This window comes from Myripristis murdjan, chromosome 11 (assembly GCF_902150065.1).
Source record: "Myripristis murdjan chromosome 11, fMyrMur1.1, whole genome shotgun sequence".
NCBI lineage: Eukaryota > Metazoa > Chordata > Actinopteri > Holocentriformes > Holocentridae > Myripristis > Myripristis murdjan.
In genome coordinates this window covers 17,286,026-17,308,252 of record NC_043990.1, presented here as the reverse complement: position 1 = coordinate 17,308,252, position 22,227 = coordinate 17,286,026, and the positions used below count along the sequence as shown (strand labels likewise).

Below are 22,227 nucleotides of genomic sequence, written 5' to 3'. Positions count from 1 at the left end.
GTGCCATTTATAAACCACAATCTCAGCCTCAGTCCATAGATACGTGCTGCTAAAATGATGTTAGTTGCGTCAGGATGGTTTAGTAAGCGCAACCATTTCCGGTGCGAGGTAAATACATTTGGGACCTAGGCAAGTTTGACATTGACAGACACCGCACCAATCATGGCAGCGTTGTCTGTAAACACAATAAGACAAATAATGAAAGCGATGGTGGATAGTCCGGGCTTCGACAGAGTCATGAGCAAGGTAACGTGGCGATTTTTTGTGATTGTTTTAAGTTTTGACGTGTCGCCGTCACGCTTCTTGCATTGAGTGTGTGGCCCCAGTAATGACAGGTGGCGGTGTTGTCCTCAGGTGGACGTGGTGTCTGCCAGCCCAGGTAAGGTGGTGTGTCAGATGAAGGTGGAGGAGGAGCACACCAACCGTGGGGGGACGCTGCACGGCGGGCTGACAGCCACACTGGTGGACGTCATCTCCACCGCGGCCATCATGTACAGCGAGCGAGGGGCTCCGGGGGTCAGCGTGGACATGAACATAACGTGAGGGACCCAGCAAACACACACACACACACACACACACACACACACACACACACACACACACACACACACACACACACACACATACACACACCTTTATCACATCACCAAAGTCCTGTGGCCTGTGTTGTTTCTTCTGGAAATAAATGTCCCATAAGTTGATGCTAAACTCTCATGACTGCACTACCGTGGTGTGGAGCTTACAAATTCATCACAATGAAGATTTGTTTTGATGCACACAAACCACCTTGCAGACCAACTGTACTGTATTTTGACATAATTAATTTTATTATTTTTTTCCCCCAAATCATCCCTGTTATAGATTGAGTAACTAAACTAGATCAATACTGTATTGATCCTGCTGGGAATTTATTAGTGTCATCTTTTATGTTCAGGATCACTCCACAGGTTTCATGTTTTACAGTTGCCCCAAAAATTTCTAGAGAAATGATCAATGTTCAAGTTCCATAGCTTTTAAAGGATGTTCATGAATGTGTCTGTGTGGTCACTCCAATTTAACACTGAGACTTCTCCATGTACTGCACCGAGAGTGACCTTGAACTTCAGTGTCTAAAAAGTAAGCTCCCTCACCAAGACAGACTATTAAAACATTCGTCACTCTTTCTACTCTCCAGGTACATGAATGCTGCCAAGATTGGAGAGGATGTGCTGATCACTGCCCAGGTTCTGAAGCAGGGTCGGACCCTGGCGTTTGCCACCGTAGACCTCACCAACAAGGCCACGGGGAAACTTCTAGCACAAGGGAGACACACAAAACACCTGGGCAGCAGCTGAATCGTCTTCCCTCTGTGCCTGTCTGTTACTTACAATATCTCTGTCATGTACAGTCAAAATAGGACGGTCCATTCAATGACACTGTAAGCTTATGGCCTTAAAGACACCTGTAAATATATTTGTGCAAAACTACTTAGAAAGTGGCAAAGTTTTCAGTGGAAATACAGTGACTCCATAATGCTGCTCCATGTTTGTTGCTAAATTTATGTTAGAATTATTATTAAGGACACTTTTACCTTTATAGACTTTTGTTCTAGAAAGGTTTTGACTGGCTCCATGACATTCACAGTAAAACCTGACCAAACTACCCAATGGCTCTGGTTTTTGTAATGCAATGAAACAAAGGACAATGGTTATGCTTTCAAAATTTGCACTGTATTGGGATATGTTCAGCAGTAATGATTCGAGACTTGATAACAGAATAAACTTAGAAGAAAAGTGACCCACCTTAAACCCTTTCAACTGAACACACTGAATCAACAAGGAGCAAAATTATATTTACTATACGCTTAATATTCCTTGAAAAGCAAGTTTGCAAAACCCAATTTTAATTTGATGAGCATGGCAGCAAATTACACTATCTTTAGTCAGTCAAATTAAACACAAATACGTTTTGGTTAATTTTTGACTTTTTTTTCTTTTTTCTTTTGTTAGGTACAACAAGGTTTAACCATTAGTCTGTCACCATTTCAACTTCCCACCAACCCACACCCGAAATATAAACAAAACATACATCAGATCTCAGTAGCTTGAATGAATAGTGCATGAACAGCTTGCATGGTGACAATAACCTTCAGCATTAAACCAACATGTCTCAACTTTGTCTACATCACACCTCTCAAGTCACTCATGAGATTTTAGCAAAGGTCTGCCTAGCGTGTTTCAGAGGAAAGCAAATGACACCCAAAAATGGAGGGGGGAAAAAAAAAGTCCAGCAAAAAAAACCTAAGGCGGTTTGTAAAAAGAAGCAATACCTACACCAAATGATTTTTTTTTTGACAAATATTGTTCATCCTGTTATCTTTGCTTATACAGGAGGTTAAACACCTATTTGCACCCGTCCTTTGTCAAAAGATTGTGTAAAGTTGTTCTAGAAATCCCCCCTTGACATTACAAACAAGCTTTAACAATCCTTTCTCATGACAACAAGGATATCAAACATGTCCATCTGAGGACCATCATGAAGACCTGTATATTGTTTGTTCCTGTTTAGATGCAACATAAAGAGTTCCTTCAATGACCGGTGCCGTTAATAGTGCGGCTCCAAGAGAACAACCAACCACTCAAAATCAATGTTCGTGCAGGTTCAAATAAACAAAAATGAATGAGCGAGTAGGAGGGCATGAAGAGGGAGAAAAAGAACAAAAGGGGGGAACCAATAAAAAAAGGATGGGAACTGAATCAGCCTCAGGTCAGGGAGGGGAAAACGAACACAAAGGAGAGATCCAAGCACAAGTTCAATTCTATCAAATGGAAGCCGGTGGAGATGAATAGACCAACTTGCTTCAGTGGGATTAGGTAGGAGGGAGGGGAAGGGGTTTTCCCTATGTGACTGGGAGGAGGAGAAGGAGGAGGAGGAGGAGGACGCCTTAATCAGGCATGTATGGGCGGAGGTGATCCTCGATGTCTCCCACACCCCAGCAGGTCAGCTGGTCCTGGGGCAAGTACAGGCAGAGGCTGCACAACTTGAAAACTGTTGCCTTGGTTTTAGGAGTCTGCAAGAGAGACAGACAAAAAAAAAATGTTGGTTGAAAGATTAGGCCTTGTTGTTTGTACATCTCAGATATGGTTACTTATCAAACTAAGGAGTTGAAACTGCCAACATTGTAAAACCACAACACATTATTAACAAACTGACTAACCTGTAAGTGCTGTCGATCCATAAAGAGAAATACAGACTGAGTTGGGTTGTTCATGACCATTCCAGCCTTGTCCTTGCGGCCCACAGCGTGCAGTAATTGCTTCTCATAGTCTCCATGATGAAATTCAAACTTGGCCTGTAAATCAGAAGTTTGATCAATAAGCTAAGCTCCTTTTCTTGCATCTAGACAAAGAACTAAAAGAAGGAAGACTTAACATCATTTACACTGCTCAATCAAAACTGCAGCACTTTTCAATCATTTACACCATGAGTCATAAGATACGGTCTCAAGTTCTGACCTGAACAGGCCTGAAGGGTTCGTCATCAGCCCCCTTCCATCTGGAGAACAGGAGACAGACAATCTTCTCAATATCGTTGCGCGGCCAAAGGATGAAATCCATCTCCTGTGTGCAACCTATCACATCCTGGGGTTGTACGAGGAGGGAAAAAAAACACATAATTAACACCACGTCTTGTGCAAACTCCCCTCCTCCCAAATGGTTTAGTGACTCACCCTGCGCATTGACTGGTATCGGGGGGCGTGCAATTGCACAACATCTTTTTGCAGGAGCTCTATGGAACTCTCAAGAGAGTAGCTGGAATCCCGCACACCTCGGAGGATGTTTTCTTCATAGTTGTTGGTCATCACTGGCACCACTTCAGCTACCTCAAAAAGTGCAGACTTCTTTTTCTGCAAAAGACAGACAACCAGACAGAAATATATAGGTCATTGTACCTTGGTCATGCCATCGGGGACAACTGGACAGGACATCTCATAAGTGCATCATGAGGAAATGCTGCTGAATAAGTTGTTGTTGATGTGATTTTATTATTATTTTATTCCTGTTATTTGGACAAACCTTTTCTTTGAATACGAAGGCAATATAGATCTTGAAGTCAAACTGATCAGCCAAAGATTCCCTTTTCTTCCGAAGCTGAGCTCGAAGGCGATTCCTTGTTTGATTTCTTCGAGAAGTTGGGTCCCCCATGGTTAGATTTTGATGGTAATGTCTTCTCTTGTACAGAATATTTGGACTGTACTCTCTACTTTTGTCTATATAGAGATGGAGCTAGCTACCCTTTGCAGAGACAACTTATCAAACTCTGTAGCTCTTTGAAACACCCACTAACTACCAACGGAAAAAGGTAAACAAATCAAAAAACAGAAGCTAAGTCATTTTTGATTGTGTAAAAAGGACAATGTGGAGAGGGAGGGATTACTAAGACTATATCTCCTTATACCTTACTCAAAAATTTGACGTTTAAGACATGACTTTTCAATGAGAGCCAAATGAGCTTCTACTCAACAAGTCATCGGCACAGAGTTAACAAACTGAGATTTTAAACTAAAGAGCAACTCAAATTAGATGCACCTTCTCTTGGTGAATGTTACTGACATCAACAGAAAGGGCTGCTACTGTCAACATCCATACCAATAAAACACCTTGCTAGTGAAACTGAAGACTACACAAACTAGCAAGCAGACAAATATTCTAGTATTTACTGGGGGCGGGGGGGTCACTTCAAAGTCCCTCATCCATGGCTGTCGTTTTGTGTTTATTTCTCTGCAGAGATTGCGTTATGTAGGCCTACGTGTTACAGACAGATCGGGGGTACAGACAAACATGGCAGGTAAATAATGCAGATGCCAGGAGATATTGGCACCCGATAACATCGAAGGCTGCTACAAAGGTAACTTGACATTTCTAAGATTTTTCCTACTGCCATTCATTTGGCCCACGGCCTGCGGTGCTGCCACTGTCGATAGTCATGACGGCGTATTTTTAGCACACTAGCTAAGGCGAGCTAGCAAGCTAACCTAGGCTTTCACTTCAACACTAACTAGTAGTGACCCAGCTAAATAGCTACATCTTATCTTTTGACTGATTGGCGTAAGTGAGGCCCATGTGTGGTAGCGTAAGGTTGGCTAGCGTACAGTCATATTTGATATTGACGCGTTGTTTATTTTTTTACATTTTTCGCCCGGTTTAACGTGGCTGTCTGTGCGGTGAGAGTCAAAGCGACTTTTCGCAGCGGTTGACCGACTAACTGTTTTCGCCTGTGGTCAGCATTTTGGGTTACAATTTGCTCAAGTCAACAACCGCGTCGACGGAGAAAGAAAGAAAAAAACAACAACGACAACCAGCCAGGGAATCAACAACCGAGGACGACCGTGGAGCGGAGAAAATCTCTGAGTTTCGAGGTGTTTGCTGCGCTTGTTTGTTTTCGTGCTTCTCCTCTTTTCTTCCGTCGTCACAGCCTCCAACTCGCCCTGCTGCATGCCATGTCAAGATAAATCGACAATCCAGCTGAAATCCTCCGTCCTGTCAGTCGGCTTGTGGCGTGGTTTGGCTCCCGGCGGTCCCATATTTAACGGCGTGTCGTCGAAGGGGTGGTTTTTTGGTTTGTTTTCTCCTTTGCCTCGGTTTCCTGGAAGTCTTTTCGAGCAGCTAATATGGCACAGGCTCGTCGATGATGAACAACCTTCCCCAAAATGGCTGCGCACACACACACACATACACACACTCTAACTACAAAGATGTGACGTTTGCAGGCATGTGACCTTCATGGAAAAAAACAACAGTGGCAAGCCAGGGTGAGGGGCAGCCTTTTTTTTTTGTTTGGGCTTGAGGAAAACTTGTATTTTAATTTTTGTAGTGAAATTGTTATTAAAGTACATTAGCAGCTCCAAATGTTTTCTTGTCAGCAGCTCAGTGCGCCAAGGCTGTCCCATTTCTCCCCTTCTATTTCTAATTGTTGCAGTTATTTTAATTAAAAAAAAAAAAAAAAATGAACAACCCCAATATAAGAGCCCTGTGTATGTTTCAGAGAGAAATTTGAATTACACAACTAGCAGTTTAGTTTCTGACAGATGAACACCAAATTGAACCAACCATACATGTGATATGAGTTTTCGAGGAAAATGTGACATCTTAAGCCTAGTTCATACAGATAGTGAGAGCATATGAGGTATTAAAAACAGCTGTCAAATATTTAGGTATTGACGTATAAAGATATGCCAACTCTGCAACAACTTAATTTTCTTAAAAAGACAGAATAATTTGCTAATATGTGGCTTCAGTGTGATCTTTTGTGATATTTTTGGCAGAGGTCTCTACAACCCTGAAGGTATTTCAGGATTTGTTTATCCTGCTCTATCATTGTTTGTCCAACACTCAACATCTAAGGAAATCAATAACCTTCTAAATACTAGCATAAAATAAACACCACCACTTAAAATAGAAATACTGATTGAAATACTTACATTAATTTTAAGATTACCAAATTGCATATAAAATCATCTAAATTTTTATCAACAGGCACTCCTACCATGGAAATTATGTTACATAAATAACTTTTCCTCACAAAAATCCATCTAATGGAGACATTATTGTTGGAAAAAAATAAAAAAATATATATTTAAGCAAAATTGGGTTGATGAAGATTTTATTTATGTAACAAGCAGAGACTGTAATTGTGCAATGGCAGTTATTCCCGACTGATGAAAAATCATCTTCAGTTTCAAGAAGCACTGACAACTGAACCCTTATTGCTGTTCAGTGGTATCACCATTATGAATACTAAATGCAGCAATACACACATATGTAGTATATTTTTTGGATAATTATGCTTTTTGGGACAACATGCTTACTGGTATTGACTGGCAATGTGCATGGCTATTACCATATAAATTCTGTATTACCAAAAATTTTCACAATATGTATCCAACAAATGGTAAATATATGGTATATGGTAAATTTCATACACGTAAATGCAGAATCACAAAGCTTACGCCCAATTTCATTCCTTTTCTTATGTGAATTTAAAGAATATATAGAGACTATCAAACTTGAAAACACTAAAAAAGTAATAATAATTAAGTAATAAAAGTAATAATAATTGTCTGTATAATAATTGTTTATTCCTCTTTAAAGAGGAATAAACAATCTGTTGTATTTTTATTTTTTCATGATTTTATATAAATGGGGTTTATGTTTCCCAATGTTATTTATTTATTTATTTATTTCATAACCCTGTTTCTTTGTGTAACATGATGTTGAGCACACGTCTGAAAGGTTTGGGTGTTTGAATGTATTGTCAATAAAGATAAAAAAAAAAAAAAAATAGAAAGTCCTCCTCGTGAGCGGAGGCTGTGTCACGTGATCATGTGGGCGTATTTAACCCGCTGGCGCGAGATCCTCAGAGCAGCAACACAGCGGTCGACTCGTCTCCAGGTGTGCTGATTCGCGCCAAAGTAAGACTTTTTCCAACTTATTTTCCGTGTTAATGCCATAAATTGTGATTTAATTTGTTAGCACAGGATTATTTTAAACAGCCCTCATGTTTTGTGGCTGCTCTCTAGTTGCCGAGTGCTAACTGGTAGTGTTAATTAAAGACGGTAAGATATCCAAACCGTCTAGTTTACAGACCGAGCTGGTCTAAACGTAGTTAGCTTGTTCGCTTTACCAGTTGCACCTCGTTAAAAGTCACCTCGATTCATTCTTATTTTTGCTAGTTTGCCTGGAGTATTAGTGCCTCGTAACGGTGCCGTATCTGAAGAAACCTGAATAAAAGTGTTTGTTCTCTTGTTTAGCTTCCTGCTCGTCTTTCCGGTCTAATGTTAGCATACAGCTAAGAAACAACACTCGGGTCTCATGTTAGCCGAGCTTAGCTAACGCCGGTGGCCTTAGCAGCTTTTGTCTGTGGCATCTTGCTGTAAAATAACTTGCTTAACTGTAAACTTATTTCTGTCTCCATCACAGGTCTTTGAAAAAATGAACTCCAGTAGAATTGTGAAACACGGGGAGAGGTCATCTGAGAACATTAAGGTAAGTTAATATAGTCATTTGGTTCTCTAACAAATGTCTTTATTGATTAGATGAATAATTAATTGAATAATCTGAGGCGCTTTGTTAGGGTTATTCATTTGTGAATTTTAGTTGTGGAAAAGGGGTGAATGCCCTTTGGAAGTGAAGCTAGTTTGAAACATGTTAGTCGTCACAACTTCATAGCCCACTTCTTGGCCTGAAAATGACAAAATGTTAAGCAGATTGGTTGTTATTGCCACAGAGGGCAGAGCATGTGGCCTGCTTGTCTCATACAGAATTACTTTATTAACTAGATCATTATGGTGTATTTCTGAATTTCTACATCACTTTACCTAAACATTTTTCAGACAACATCTTTCTTTTTTCCGCTGTACAACACAAGCGCTGAAACATCATCACCTTTGTAGCCATCAAAAGCTCAGTGTCACTCTGTTGCCGACCTGGGCCAAACATTAACTAACCTAACTTGCTAGCTGTCCATAATGAGTCTCGGAGAACATTTTCCCACGGCTTTTGTCAATATGTGGGCGGTAAACTGACATGGGTCTTGTCTCCCACATACATTGTGGGAAACCAGTGCTGCCAGGCTTTCCTGAATGAGATGCTGCTGGGCCTGCCCCTTTCCCATGCCTGTGGACCAGTCTGACACTGGACCTTATTTATTCCCTTCTATGGTGATCATGTAACTGAGCCCAAATGAAATGAACAAGGCATAAAAGTGAGCACACGGGTCACATCGGCTCATTTCCTTGTTAGTTTCTCATAAGATTTAATTCTGTTTTCATGACCTAGCTGGGAGGGGGTGCTGCCATTGCTTGTTCTGGCAGGTTGTCTGTTTTGTTAACCATATTCACAGTTTGCACGTTTGTTTTCAATGATGTCTTTCAGAGCTTTTTCACACCATCCAACAAGATGTCTGCGTCCTCTAGGAAAACCTTGCAGGTCCTCCAACCCTCAGATATCAACAAAGACTTGGGAAGATCAGCCCAGGTATTTAGTGGGTTGTAATTGGAAGTCATTATTTTGATCTTCATTTATTTTGTCCAAAAGGTCACACTTGATCAAAATTTCATTGTGAAATGATCACTGCTACAGAACAAGTGATTTACAGCTGTCTCATGCCTTGCCAGGTTTAACAAAATTGGTTATAAGTGACTGTTCTCTCCTCAGGCAGGGAAAGTCATCCCTAAACGGAAACAGTGGGATATAGAACAAGTGAAAGGCTCAAAGAGGGTGAAGGCAGAGGTGAAATCCACACAAACAGAACCAGAGTGTTTTCCAGATGGCATCTCAAATGAAGCATATGAGCTGATGGTGAAAGGTAGGTGTGGATAAAGTCTTTTAAGACTTCTGACTCATGTCATTCATTGAGTCAGGCTGTAGTTGACCCAAAAGCTTTTGATGCCTCTTGAGCTTGCCTAAAGCTTTTGTTCAGTAACTGAACTTCTGCTGTAGAAACCCCTCCTTCCACTTACTGGAAAGAAGTAGCTGATGAGCGACGGAAGGCCCTGTACAGTGTTCTCCAGGAGAATGAGAAGGTGAGTTAATCACTGAGAGATTACTAATGTTTAGCCATCAGTTGAGCGTTTCCCACGCTCCCAGTTCTTGGCCCTGTCCCAGCTCAGACCGAATAGTCCAGCTCAAGTTTCAATTCACTTGTATCAAATGAATGTAAAGTAACAGCCCTATTACTTAAATCACTAAATTGAAAATTGTTGTATCAGCTGTGCTATTGCTTAAGGTGCAAGTGCTGTTCATTGATAAATCCAGATTATTGTGCATGTTTGACATTTGTTTTATAGAATTGGATACCTGTGTATTATTGGTCTAGATTTTAAGAGATTTTGAAATTGCTGTTGCTAACAAGAACTCGGTCTCTCTTGCCCTTTTAACGAAACTACATTATCAGCATCACTGAAAACAGATGCTTTATTTATGAAGTGGAAGTCTACGATTATTTGGTAGATGCAAAATTTTGGAAAAGTTCTATTGAATTGGTAATTGTCAGATCTTTGGCAATGTTTTGTTACTGCACCTTGGCCCTGGATTTCAGGTCCTTGTGCATTTTTTTAATGAGCTTAGTTTGTCACCACATCACTAATCATGCCCCTCTTGTCTCTGAACAGTTACACAAAGACATTGAGGCCAAGGATGAACAGATTTCCCAACTTAAGAGTGAGAACGAGGAACTTCAAGAGCTGGCACAACACGTGCAGTACATGGCTGATATGATTGAGGTGGGCGTTCCGGTTCATTATGTTACTGTGGCATGTGGGACATTATGTATTTACATTGGTGTCTTTGTGTAGACACATTCTTGAACACAATGGCACAAGGATAGTACAAGATGGGAAGGTTCATACATACAAGTGAACTTATCAGACAGTGGTGCTCAGTTGTGCTGTGAGCAAGAGTCTGCAGTTCTTTGTTAAACCTGCTTTCTGGATTTTTTTTTTTTTTTTTTTAAAGATTGTAACAAACTTTAAACCAGACATGGCCTACTCTGTATTAGCAGTTCCAGAACAGCTAATACAATTAGTCTTTCTGCTATAGGGGAAAAAAATGTTCTGGCCTGGTTGCATTTCTCTCAACCAGTCACAATAGTCTTGCCCCATAAACATTTTTCACAACAGCCATTTAAACATGAAATGACAGGTGAAAACAGGTGTTACCAATAACAATTAAGCCTCCATTTAAGTGTTGTAGGGACTTTCCAGTGAACCAGCATGAACACCAGGACCCTGGCTCTGCACCTAAATGCAACAGAACCTTTAATGTCATTAGTAACACCTGTTTACCCTGCTGTTCATGTCAAATGGCTGCTGTGAAAGATCTGTGGCAGACTCATACCCAGTCAACATAAACCTGTTACTTGGCAGCTTAGCTTAAAACCATACATTACCATGGTATTTGTCCTAGAGTTAACCTAATTGAATTTTTGCAACTGAAAATCCCAGGTTTCTCATAACTAAACTGGCTGGTTGATAAACAGGCTCTCTAAAATATTTCCCAGGTGATTAACACAGCTTCAGCCATGAAGAGAAACTAATTGGAGAAGCGCCTTCTGTAATGTTAGGTTGGACCAAAAACTCGAGACTCTTGGACTTTCATCACATGACTGTATCCAGTCATGTGTGATGCAGTAGATTTATATTTTGAAACCTTTTCATGCATAAAACTGAATTTCATCGAGCTTTCAAAGCTTTGATTACATTAATTAGTGTAATGACCTCATTAACATCATAGGGCATTAGGAAGCTCAGTTGCCTGTAAATGGCGTCAGTCATCCTTTAAGTGATCTTAATTTGCATCTTAAATTGAGTAGTTGGCTGAGCCCACTAGGAGGTTAAAACTAAGATTTGATCAAGGTCTTCCCGCACTTGATGTAGACTTTAATTTATTTTGTTCTCCCTCAGAGGCTGACTGGGAAGAGCCCAGACAATCTGGAGGATCTGAGGGAGATTGCCCTTGACGTGGAGGAGGAAGACCAGTGTGAAGAGGAGAGGGACAGTGAAGCTGCAGGTTGGAATGAGGAAGAGGAGAATGATTACAGCCAGAATGACACAGAGGAGGAAGATCTCTCAGACCATGAAGAACCTGGATCCTCAGAGCAAGAATAACTGGAGATCAGTCATGAGACTTTGACCTAAAATGCTTTGCAGTAAGTTTTATCCAGAATGTACTTTGCCAGAGATGGATGGGCCTGCACTGAAAGGTGTTTTATTTTTAATATTACTTTCTGCACTGGTCAGGACCATTTTGTCTTTTTGACCTTTGAACAAACTGGCCCTTCCTCTTCAGGTATTAATTGTAAAGTTAGGTTCTTGATAGTGTGGAAGTTATTTGGAGAGAGTGAGTCTGGTAGATCTGTTCTCCAGTTTTATTCATTAATAACTTAATGTTTTAGCTGTAACAATACTGACAGTTCTTTGTCCATTCTGAATGTATTAAGTGACTAAATTGGCCAGCACTAAAGCAATCTTGCAAGATTTTGCTGTTTTGCTGTCCAGTTAGGCCTACAGCATGCTTATGTGTTGGTTTACAAACACAATGTGGCTGTTATGTTTTATTGCCAGGTCAAGCCGTGTACATATGCAGGATACAGTGTAAATAAACTTTTTATACAGATTTTGCAGTGGTTTGGATGCATTTCTTGAGATTTTCTTTCAGCTGTTGAGCCAAACTTGGGTCTGGTTGTGTGGCGTGTGTCCTGGCTGCAGAACAGCCCAAGTGCATAGTTGTTCAGCCTTCTGCCTCAGCACCTTTTAAGCTCTCCATGTTGCTTGAAATCATGAGGGCACAGATGATGGGCACATTGTTGAAAATAAGATGTTCAGTAGGTCGCAGTTTTGCTTTAGTGGACAGCAGGCTTACTGATCTGCACCTGTTTGACAGTAGAACCATTAGTTAAGGACCGCATGACAGTGATTTCTATGGATTTCTTGTTGAAACAGGATGTCATAGTGCAGGGAAAGAGCCTTCACAAGTTTAAGCCAATAGGATGTCAGTTTGGGAGAGAAACAATTTTATTTGAAGGGATAGGTGGCTGAGAGGGTGTTGAAAGATTTGTGAAGGTTTTTGGTTAATTTACACCCTCTAGTGAAGGATGATGTCACTATTTAAGATACTCTTTTACAAGAGGTAGAAGTCGTGAGGTAATTTCATGGGGACTTGAAGTGGCATGCTTCAGTACTTGACTGGAGGAGTTCATTTGCATATAGCTATATTTTCAAGCCTGAGAACATTTGGATGCCATCCCACCACTTTAGGAGATATTTGAGACTCGGCCAGTACATGTCCAGGATGGTGTAGAGACTTGGGGCTCTAGTTTCGCAGACCTGGCGAGGCGCGGGCGCAGCTGCGCTGCGCTGCGCCAACTGGGTGTGGCCAAGTGGATTTTGCAAGTTTGGCACGCCGTGCGCCTTGGCGCATCTACTGCGCCGTTCCTCCTACCAGCGCAAGGGAGGAGAGAAGGCGTGGTGTGGGTTTGACACAGCCGATTCACTTTAAACCAATCAAATGAGCCCCTGTCCTCGCCTTTAAAATGCGCTGCGCGAAGGCGTAGTGGTAGTCTACACATTTGACATGGACGAAGAGAGCAGCCGCATCACACACGCACTGAGGCCAGTCTTGGCTGCTGCAATGTTGCTGGAGCTACCTGCCATCCATCTGTCCACCCATCCATCTAACTACCCATCCATCCATCCATGCATCTATCCTTAAATTCCTGAGTCCCCTGTCTTTCCATTACCTGCCTGCCTCGCATCTCTTTTTTTCCAGCTCTGTCACCGTCTGTTAAAGTTATTGATTTTTACGAGCAAATAAAAATTTTACTGTGAAGCCCCCATTTTTAATGAATGTTTTTACCTCAAAGGATAATCCTCGCCATATTCATATAAATAGCCTACATGTTTGTTTTGCAACTTTCGACTCCATCACTTACTGATGCAACAACACACTAGAGATTAAAACAAAATCCGGTTCATGAAAGCTTTTACATTCGCTGTTCTAAACGGCCAGTGTCTGGCAAGGAACCGATGCATTTTACATTTTCGACATGTGTGGAATCAGGGTTTCATTCATTCATTCATCTTCTAAACCGCTTATCCTCACTAGGGTCGCGGGGGGGTGCTGGAGCCTATCCCAGCGCTCATAGGGCGAAGGCAAGGAAACACCCTGGACAGGTCGCCAGTCCATCGCAGGGCAAATCAGGGATTCCGTTAGAAAAAATTGGCACCGGACAACGTGACCGGCAGGTTTTCAATTTACCGGACAAATGTTTGAAATTCCGGTCAAATATTATCTGAATTTACTGAGCTTAAAATTATATGCAGGCTATATAAGAATGATATCAAGGCATGTCAATTTATAGCGTAATCTTTTTATTGAAAAGCAGGCTGTATCAAATTAAATTAGTGCCGTCAATTGACTCACGTGCGTAACGTCTAAAATAAATAAATAAATATTGCACAAGCCTGTGCTCTTCATGAACGTTGCATACAATTGCAACTACAATTTGCAAACAAAAAAACGGGCTCATATCATTTTAATAACGCGGCGTGCTGCCAACTTGAAATCAAATAGATGCAATAAAAACTTAATTCAGCAGCTGAATTAAAATCAAAAGTCTCAAGTGTCTCTCCGCAACTTGCAATGCGCATCAGTCTTGTGACCTTGTTCTGCCCCAGGCGACTTTGCTGCGCTGTTTTGATCTGGTTCTGCAGAAAAAAAACCCTCTCTCTCCCTCTGGTACACCGGAGACAGGGATCACGCAGTCTATTTTTTTTTTAATTACAAATAAAATTACGTGGAAATTGACTGTTTTAATAAAATTCAAATTGTGAATATTTTCACCGGATATTTAAAAATTACCGGACTTTGGCAGATTTTACCAGTCATAGTCCGGTGATTACCGGATAACGAAAACCCAGAGTGGAATATTTAAATATATATGGAAGAAAAACTGTGTAGTTAACAGGGGCAGCGCCAGACACCATAACTGGAAAAAAGACATCACTGTATGGGACACATTGTTTGACTGACAGGTGATCAGGTTGGGTTTCCATTACGCTGCCAAACGGTGCCAATCTCCTTTGATCTGACATCAGTTGTGACGGCACAGTCGATATGGGGATACGTTTATGTGCTGACTGAGATAGTAGCATTGAATAGTGGTTTCTGTGGGTATTTATTGCATTGTTAATGTGCCTGACATTCTGGAAACCTGCCTGTGAGGTTGTGGTGACGTGTGCGCACTGCCCGCCTGTCAGCCAAACTTCCACTGCGCCAGCCACGCTGCGCCTTGCGCCGAAAGTAGACGTGGTTTCAGGAGGCGAGCTTTTGGCGCACCTCGGCGAAGCCTTTTGGCACGAAACTGTCACTGCGCCAAGCTGAATCTGTCGACACCTCCCCCTGCCAGGTCTTGGTATTTATTATTTATTTATTTATTTTTTTGGATTACTTACACACATCTAAGTCTCTTGCCTAAACATCCCAAATCATAACACCATCTGCTGGAAGACAACACATTTCTCGACACTATTCCCATTTTCACACATGATCCAGATTTGTCGCTCTTTTTGAAAAACAAACAAACAAACAAACTGACAAACCATCATTTGCTGTTCCATGTGCTCATGTAGAAAGCACTGGAACTCAGTTAGCACACTTCTCCAGGTGGAAACATGGTCAAAATTCTTCCCACACCAATCAGGATCTCAGGATGTCCTCGGTGGTCTGTGAGCTCGCCAGACCTCAGGGAGCCACACTGTGTTGTCATCTGGGACAAAGTCAGTTTCCACCAACCGACTCACTAACAACCCAGGATTCAGCAACATCTTTCTCCCTGCATATTCCCACTCCTAAACCCCATAGATTTACTTTTTTACTTTTTTCCCCAGCATGGTGGTGGAAGGTCTATGATAAAGTCAATGTCACTATATCAGTGTTCATGTCCTCCAGGCCATGAGGAAGCTTGTTCAGATATTACAGTTGAGGCTTCCAGGGCTGGATAAGGCACACAAGGAGTTTTCACCCTGTTGATGCTGATGCACAATAAATGTAATTTCTTTCTATATCATTTTTTTTCATTATATGGTAAGTACCAGGTACTCATTTTACAGCATGTACTGTTCTCTACAGTCTTGGTCAGTTGCATATTTTTTTTTATAGTGCATTTACTTTTCCACTCAATTGCAGTGTATTGTTCTACAGTACACGTTTTGAAATCTATATGTGCATTGTGTCTTTACATTGTGTTCATGTAAGGAGGCTGTTATGAGGGGAAGAAAACAACCACCATTATTCATTGCAGTGTGAGATTTTTACAGCAGTATTATGAATTGATCTAACTTGTGTGTAATGGCTATTGTGCAGTGTGTATTTGTGTGGCTTGTGTGTGATGTCTGAGGGCAAACTGAACACTTTGAAGCCAGAAACGTCCAGTAAATATGCTCCTGAAGGTGAGTTTCTTCATATTGTAGAAAACCTGTGGAAACTTAAAACATTCGACGGACAAAAAAAGTGAAAGATCAGTTTTCAGTTAGGTGTTGCTTGTTTTCAAAAAGATGTCGCTGAATCATTAAAGTACAAACACACTGTCTTCATAATTATGCAAAAATAAACTTTATTGCAACTTTCGATGAGCAGAGGAAATACTGCTAAACAAGATGGAGAAAGGTAGTATGCAACTAATGCAATCAGTACTGAAGCCATTGACCATAAATGTGCATAAAGCTCAATCCCAAATCTTAGCAAATTGTACCGTTATTCTTAAAACTGTCTGGCCTCGAGGAGATCATTCTTAAATAAAGAATATGTGCACATTTTGCCAGCTTGCTCGTCTGATGATTTGGGATTGAACTGAGCCGACAGATTAATTTGTAACACTGGTCAACAGGTATTTTGTACAAAGAAAGCAGCTCACTCAAAAGATGAACAAAGACACTGGATGAGTGGGTGAAACAGATACCATCATAGCAAAATACTGTAATGCTATTCACATCATGGGAGAGGCCAAATAAAAGTAATTGTTACTTAAAATAAAGATCATGTTTTGCATGAGGCTATGCCCCAGCATAGAAAAAAAAAAAAAAAAAAAAACTAAATACCATCTTCAGTTTTTAGTAACAACTTTCACACATTTACAGCTTATAATACAAAAGAAAAAAATACATATTTCACAAAAATATTACCACTTTTTTTTTTTTAATCAATATGGCTTTTGGACTGTGCAGTTAGAACCAAATGTAATGTTACAGAAGATTCCAATATTACTGGGTTTGTCTTGTTTTGAAGTTGTGCTTTTAAAAGGTAAGTTGGGAGTATTCTGGCCAAAATGCAGATATTGTGTGCAGAATACATTCATCATGATGAATTTTGACTTCTTATTAAAAGACTGTTTTAAAAGTATTATTTTCACCTTTGGTTACAGTAAGTCTCTTCAATAATAAAGTAAAATTTCTAATATATACTGTCCCATTATGATTGGGACCTTTTAGGGAAAAGAAATCTATAATACTATTAGACTATTAGCAAATACTTTATCATAATCTCCAAAATAATCATCCATCTAATATAAACCATTCAAAATAAACTCCAATTCAAGTTAAACATATGATTATTTGCATGGTAATAACTTTGAGGCCTTTTTTTTAAACCATAAACAATATTTCAAATGCTAGACCTGATCCAAAATAGAACATAAATATACAGTTCATTTACATAATGTGAGATCATCTGCACTATTACATGATAAAGTATAACTCTAAAGAATATTAGAATCACAATGTGTAAATAAACAATAAATAAGGTGAGTGAACAAACTTGATATTTGTTGTGCACTAGCACCAGACTCAGTAGTACAGTTACACCGGGTAAGGTGGGAATTAGTTGCCGACCTTGGGTCACTTTTGAATTTTCGCGCATATTTTACAGGTTAGAATGCAGGGCAAGGGAAACTGACCCGAGAGGTACCGAGCAGGACACTTCCACAAGAAAAGATAAATGTCTAACTGTGATATCAGCTAATGTATCGTTGCCCAAGTAGCCCAAACTGAGGCTACATCTCTACTCCGCCCACAGGAGCCTCTCTGTACACTTGTGGAGAAAGTGCATGCTCACCATCATAAACCTAATCCATAGCCCTGGACTGCACCTGTATCTGGAAAACAAAAGGAAAAATACATTTACAAAAGAGCCTATCTGTGTAACCTGCCTGCCTGACCATATAAAGGCTCAAATGGTCAAAACGGACTTTTCAAAAATGCCTTCTCATGTCAGCTGGGTGCAAAAAAAACAACAACACATATGTACAGAAAAAATTGCACTTGTCAAACTCCAAGTATGAGACAACTCAACCAAACTGTGAGTGAACCTTGGGCGCTGTGCTGACCTGTTTCACCTCTCTTCACAAGTTTTTCTTTTTCCTCGACTGGTCATCTAAAACTGTAAACTGATGGTAGAGCTGTGTTAAACAGTAACCTCACTTTAGTACATCTTCTTACCACCCCCGACTTATCAATGGTCCTCCATGCCTCAAAAACATGCTTTGTTTTTTTTAACCAGAAAGCAGTAAAACTGCACCAAGAATCCCTGAAACTCAAAATGGAACGTACTAGAAAACAGAACATAAAAATCCAGTTTGAATATAGCCACGTTCATTACACCGGCTGTGTAAAATATGCCATATTTACATGCCTGTCGCAGTGCAAAAATTCGAAAAGCGCCGAGAAATGTACGCTAATGCAGAACCACCAACTAAAACATATGACAAACAGTGATTATACAAAGATCATATTCAGGATACTGGGTAACAACTGACACCGTAACAAGCAAGATGACAATCATTTGAATAATCATAGTGATACAGATATCGTGTGCAGTGGCAGATGGCTGTGTGATAGTGGTTGTATGAAGGGTGAAGATGCATTGCTCAGGTTCTTCCAGTTTGCACAGTCTTTGGAGCGGCCGTCACAGGCTTGGTGTCCAGTTAAGTCCATGCTGTCCAGTTCAACTCAAGGTGACCCGTCTGCCTGGCTCAGAAAGCAGGGAAAGGTGTGTGTGTGTGTGTGTGTGTGTGTGTGTGTGTGTGTGTGTGTGTGTGTGTGTGTGTGTGTGCAGGAGGGGAGTGCAGGAAGGAGTGTGGAAGTTTGAGGTGAGGAGTGTGTGTGTGGCGTGGGGGGCGTGGGGTGTGTATGTCTTTGTGGTTAAGACAGTTGTTTGGTGTTAGATCTGTGTGGGAGGCAGTATTAACCAGAGCTGTGATCAAAAGTGGTGGCAGCAGTGTGGGGATATTCAGTCTGTGCACCCCTGTGATCAAACAGGTTGAGATCACTGATCAACATCTTGTAACAATGAGTAGATCAGTGTGATGATCAATCATCGACAGCGCTGTGAGGAGTGAGGGGTGGGCTGAGGCTGGGAGAAAGGACAGTGCTCTCTTCGCTAGATGGGTAAGGGTGATCATTTCTGATGTCGGGGGTGGCACAGCGGCTCAGAAAGCAGTGGTGACGGCGTTGCCTCGCCGTGTGCCCAGACGGACTATTTCCCCCGGGACCGTGTCCAGCTGCTCGTACGCCAGCCGACCCTCCTCTCCTGCCACACACACAAGCACACACACAAGCACACACACAAGCACACACACACACACACAAGCACACACACACACACACACACACACACACACACACACACACACACACACACACACACACACACACACACACACACACACACACACACACACACACACACACACACACACACACACACACACACACACAGGGAGAATTAAATCAACCACTGTAGTAATACTTGTGTAGGTAGGTATCTCTTTAAAAGCAGGATGAGTAAAATATCTTTGCATAAAGTAAAGAGAATGACCTTAAGAATTAGAACTTCTCTATGTATTATGCATGCAACATCTGCACACAGTGTTGAAGCCTTTTATATTTTATGGTGTGAGGCATATTTTGACGTGTGAATGAAATGCACATGCAAACCAAACTGAAAATTTGCGTGCCATGAATTCAAATCAAAGCTTAGCTGAGACACATTCGCTTTCCATGAATCTGTTACTCACCGAGTGTGAGCAGGGTTTCTATGGCTACGTGGCGTAGCTCCTCATCAGCTGAATCACACAGGGCGACCACAGCTCTGATACTCTCTACTGCCTACAGACGCACAGAGAGACAGGCAGACAGACACGAGGTGATTAAAGGTGTGTGAAGGTGTCAGCTGAGAAAGCACAAAGAATGCATCTACTAGCCTAATTTTGGACATAGGTCTTATTTTTTTTTTTACATTACACAAATCCTGAACAGATTTTATATTACTCAGTGTGAATTCCATAGCCCTCATAGTTCATAAGTAACTCAATCATAAAAATAAAGGAGAAGCAACAGATGAAGAAGTTCATCTATCCAGACTGTATGCTGGCAATAAAAGGTTGAAACATGTCCTCAGTAACTTCTGTCAAAGAGAAAGAGAGTTACATCAATAAAACCACTAGTTCTTTACACGTCCTGATGAGTTTGGATGACCATAATGCTGCCTGGTAACAGATACAACTCCAACAGCTGTGTACAATTTTATTATAAAAGAGCATTGCTTATAAAGAAACTGAGCTTTGAGCAACACCAGCGGAGACCTAAACCGCTCCAAATCCTGTTGGTGTCACAACTGTGGCTGAAGGGCTCAGCTGCTGTGGAGCCACTGACCTGCAGACAGCTCAGAGCTGAACAGGCAGCCCTCTGGCTCTGAACACCTGCCTCTGACAGCGCCTGGGTGTAGCACTCCACCGCCTGGAAACACACACAGTTAACAGTGAAACACAGCTGTCACACCTGACCAGACTGGCTGCAATGGCGTTTGCTTTGTTACACACATATGCACACACACACACACACACACACACTGTTCTTTCTCTACTCACCTTTGTCCTGAAGTGGGAGTGTGAGGCTGCGGAGGAGAGGTAGTCAGCCGCCGCCTTGCTGAGCTGCAGGTCCTCTGCAGTGAGCAGGGAGGCCAGGGCCCTCAGGGTGCTGCTTCTGGGCCACAAGGATGGCACCGACACCTCCTCCAGCTCCGACAGACACCGCGTACAATCTCCACTGCACAGGGCCTCCGCAAACACCTCTGAGCGGCAGACAGAAGGACAGACATGTCAGAATCGAAAACCTGAATGTGGCAGTCTGTACAGCAACAACCTGGGGTGCCCGTTCTGTAATAATCCCATCGGTTTCCAATGGAGTTCCACATGTTTCACAAGTATAAATCTGTCAGAATAAGGCAAATTAGCTCACTAGTATCAAGGAAAGCCACTGGATTCAGGGAAATTCTGGAAACAGGTTGATTAGCATTGGAAACAAGTGGGATTATCTCATCCAAGTGGAAAATCTCATCACTTGTTTGAAGAAAAAGTAGATTTTAACATGGAATATAAGACAAAATGACATGTTAAAAAAGAATGTGAGGGTGGCTTATGACCACCATCCTACAACATTGATTTGCAGCATTCTCATCATCCACTGTCCTATAAGCACAGCAATGCCATAAAAACCATCTTGAGCATCATCCTGCACTGCACATTATCGCAAACATCACATGTTTTAGTCAGAGCCGCAATCAACAAATTTGTTTGCATATTGTTGCTGTTAGATAGAGACCATATATTGTATCTCCAAAATGTCTACAATTCAGGAACTGACATCAAATACATTTTTTTTTTTCAGCTTGACCACGAGGCAGTTTTGACTTTACCTAATGAGGTTTTGAAAGAGTTTTATTACAAAATGGGTTGCAACACTTTCTTAGCCCATACTTTTTTGTACACTGAAGTACAAAAAAGTCACCTGCATTGGAGCTGCAAAGTTTTTACAAGACAGTGATATGGGTGTCCATGTTTATGTTTGAGCACACAAGTCCTTAAATCCCCTCGTGGGTAGATGGTTGTAAGGTAGTGAGTCATGTGTTTGCAGCTTTCCAGTTCCTCCAAACACACAGCTCATTTCATTGATTAGTTATAGCAATCTGGCTGACAGTATGAAAATCTGTGAAATCAGAATGAAAACCTACATGCACTTTGCTCTCAGTGGCACTTGGATAACCAGTGAAGAGGATCAAGAGGCCAAAGCTTAGTGGAACAGATAAGCGGAAGTGTAGTTGCTCACCTTCTCTGGCCAGATGCAGCAGGTGTGTCTCCATATCCTGCACACCATGTTGCAAGACGTAGCTGTGGAACTGAAACACGGTGAGGACGTCCTGGGACAGTGCAGGGGCAGGCGGACAGGGGGAGTGCACCGTCGCTGCTGCCAAGTCACTCCGGTCCACCATCTCGCCTACTACGACACCAATTACTGAAGGGAGGAGACGGGAAAAGGTTCCAGTGTTTAGAGCAGCTCAAATACCAAACAACGCACATTTGCACAGCCTGGATATGTAATCTTTGTACTGGACTGGAAATTTGTATGTAAACATCTGTCAATATTCCAAGAATCAACACTGAGAGATTAATTTCAAGCCGATGGGAGCTGAGCAAAATAAAGATGCTTGACAGTATTTTATCCACATGAAATTCACCATCACTGCAATGACCCCATTTTCCCCTTCTCCGGAGTAGAGGCTCTGCTCTTGATGCTGAGGTTTTGAATCACCACAACCACAAAAGGTTCTTCAATACAATGAATGTAAAATTTTAGGCTGA

At 41.4% G+C, this 22,227-nt stretch overlaps 4 protein-coding genes across 5 annotated transcripts in view; 2 read left to right on the top strand and 2 right to left on the bottom strand.

The window, feature by feature from the left end:
- The first annotated feature begins 7 nt into the window (after positions 1-7).
- Positions 8-2,237, top strand: acot13 (acyl-CoA thioesterase 13). Its single transcript, XM_030063125.1, has 3 exons — positions 8-246; positions 355-539; positions 1,175-2,237. The coding sequence occupies exons 1-3, from the start codon at positions 163-165 to the stop codon at positions 1,332-1,334; spliced, it is 429 nt and encodes a 142-aa protein (XP_029918985.1). The 5' UTR covers positions 8-162; the 3' UTR covers positions 1,335-2,237.
- On the bottom strand, positions 1,915-5,710 carry c11h6orf62 (chromosome 11 C6orf62 homolog). The gene is made up of 5 exons (XM_030063124.1): positions 4,056-5,710; positions 3,710-3,886; positions 3,495-3,620; positions 3,197-3,331; positions 1,915-3,049 (listed from the first exon to the last, which is right to left on the bottom strand). The coding sequence occupies exons 1-5, from the start codon at positions 4,182-4,184 to the stop codon at positions 2,924-2,926; spliced, it is 693 nt and encodes a 230-aa protein (XP_029918984.1). The 5' UTR covers positions 4,185-5,710; the 3' UTR covers positions 1,915-2,923.
- Positions 5,711-7,359: 1,649 nt separating this feature from the next.
- gmnn (geminin DNA replication inhibitor) lies at positions 7,360-12,153 on the top strand. The gene is made up of 7 exons (XM_030062863.1): positions 7,360-7,450; positions 7,959-8,024; positions 8,913-9,014; positions 9,195-9,345; positions 9,480-9,562; positions 10,151-10,261; positions 11,441-12,153. Exons 2-7 carry the CDS (start codon positions 7,971-7,973, stop codon positions 11,642-11,644), a joined length of 705 nt encoding a protein of 234 aa, XP_029918723.1. The 5' UTR covers positions 7,360-7,450; positions 7,959-7,970; the 3' UTR covers positions 11,645-12,153.
- A 6,493-nt stretch (positions 12,154-18,646) lies between these two features.
- ripor2 (RHO family interacting cell polarization regulator 2) overlaps positions 18,647-22,227 on the bottom strand; it is a 57,211-nt gene continuing 53,630 nt past the window's right edge. For both annotated transcript variants that reach the window (XM_030064018.1, XM_030064017.1), the window contains exons 18-22: positions 21,695-21,880; positions 20,458-20,660; positions 20,243-20,326; positions 19,606-19,696; positions 18,647-19,118 (exon numbers count right to left, since the gene is read on the bottom strand). In XM_030064018.1, coding sequence (XP_029919878.1) covers positions 19,018-19,118; positions 19,606-19,696; positions 20,243-20,326; positions 20,458-20,660; positions 21,695-21,880 — 665 coding nt within the window. In that variant the 3' untranslated portion in view covers positions 18,647-19,017. The remainder of the gene's footprint in view (positions 19,119-19,605; positions 19,697-20,242; positions 20,327-20,457; positions 20,661-21,694; positions 21,881-22,227) is intronic.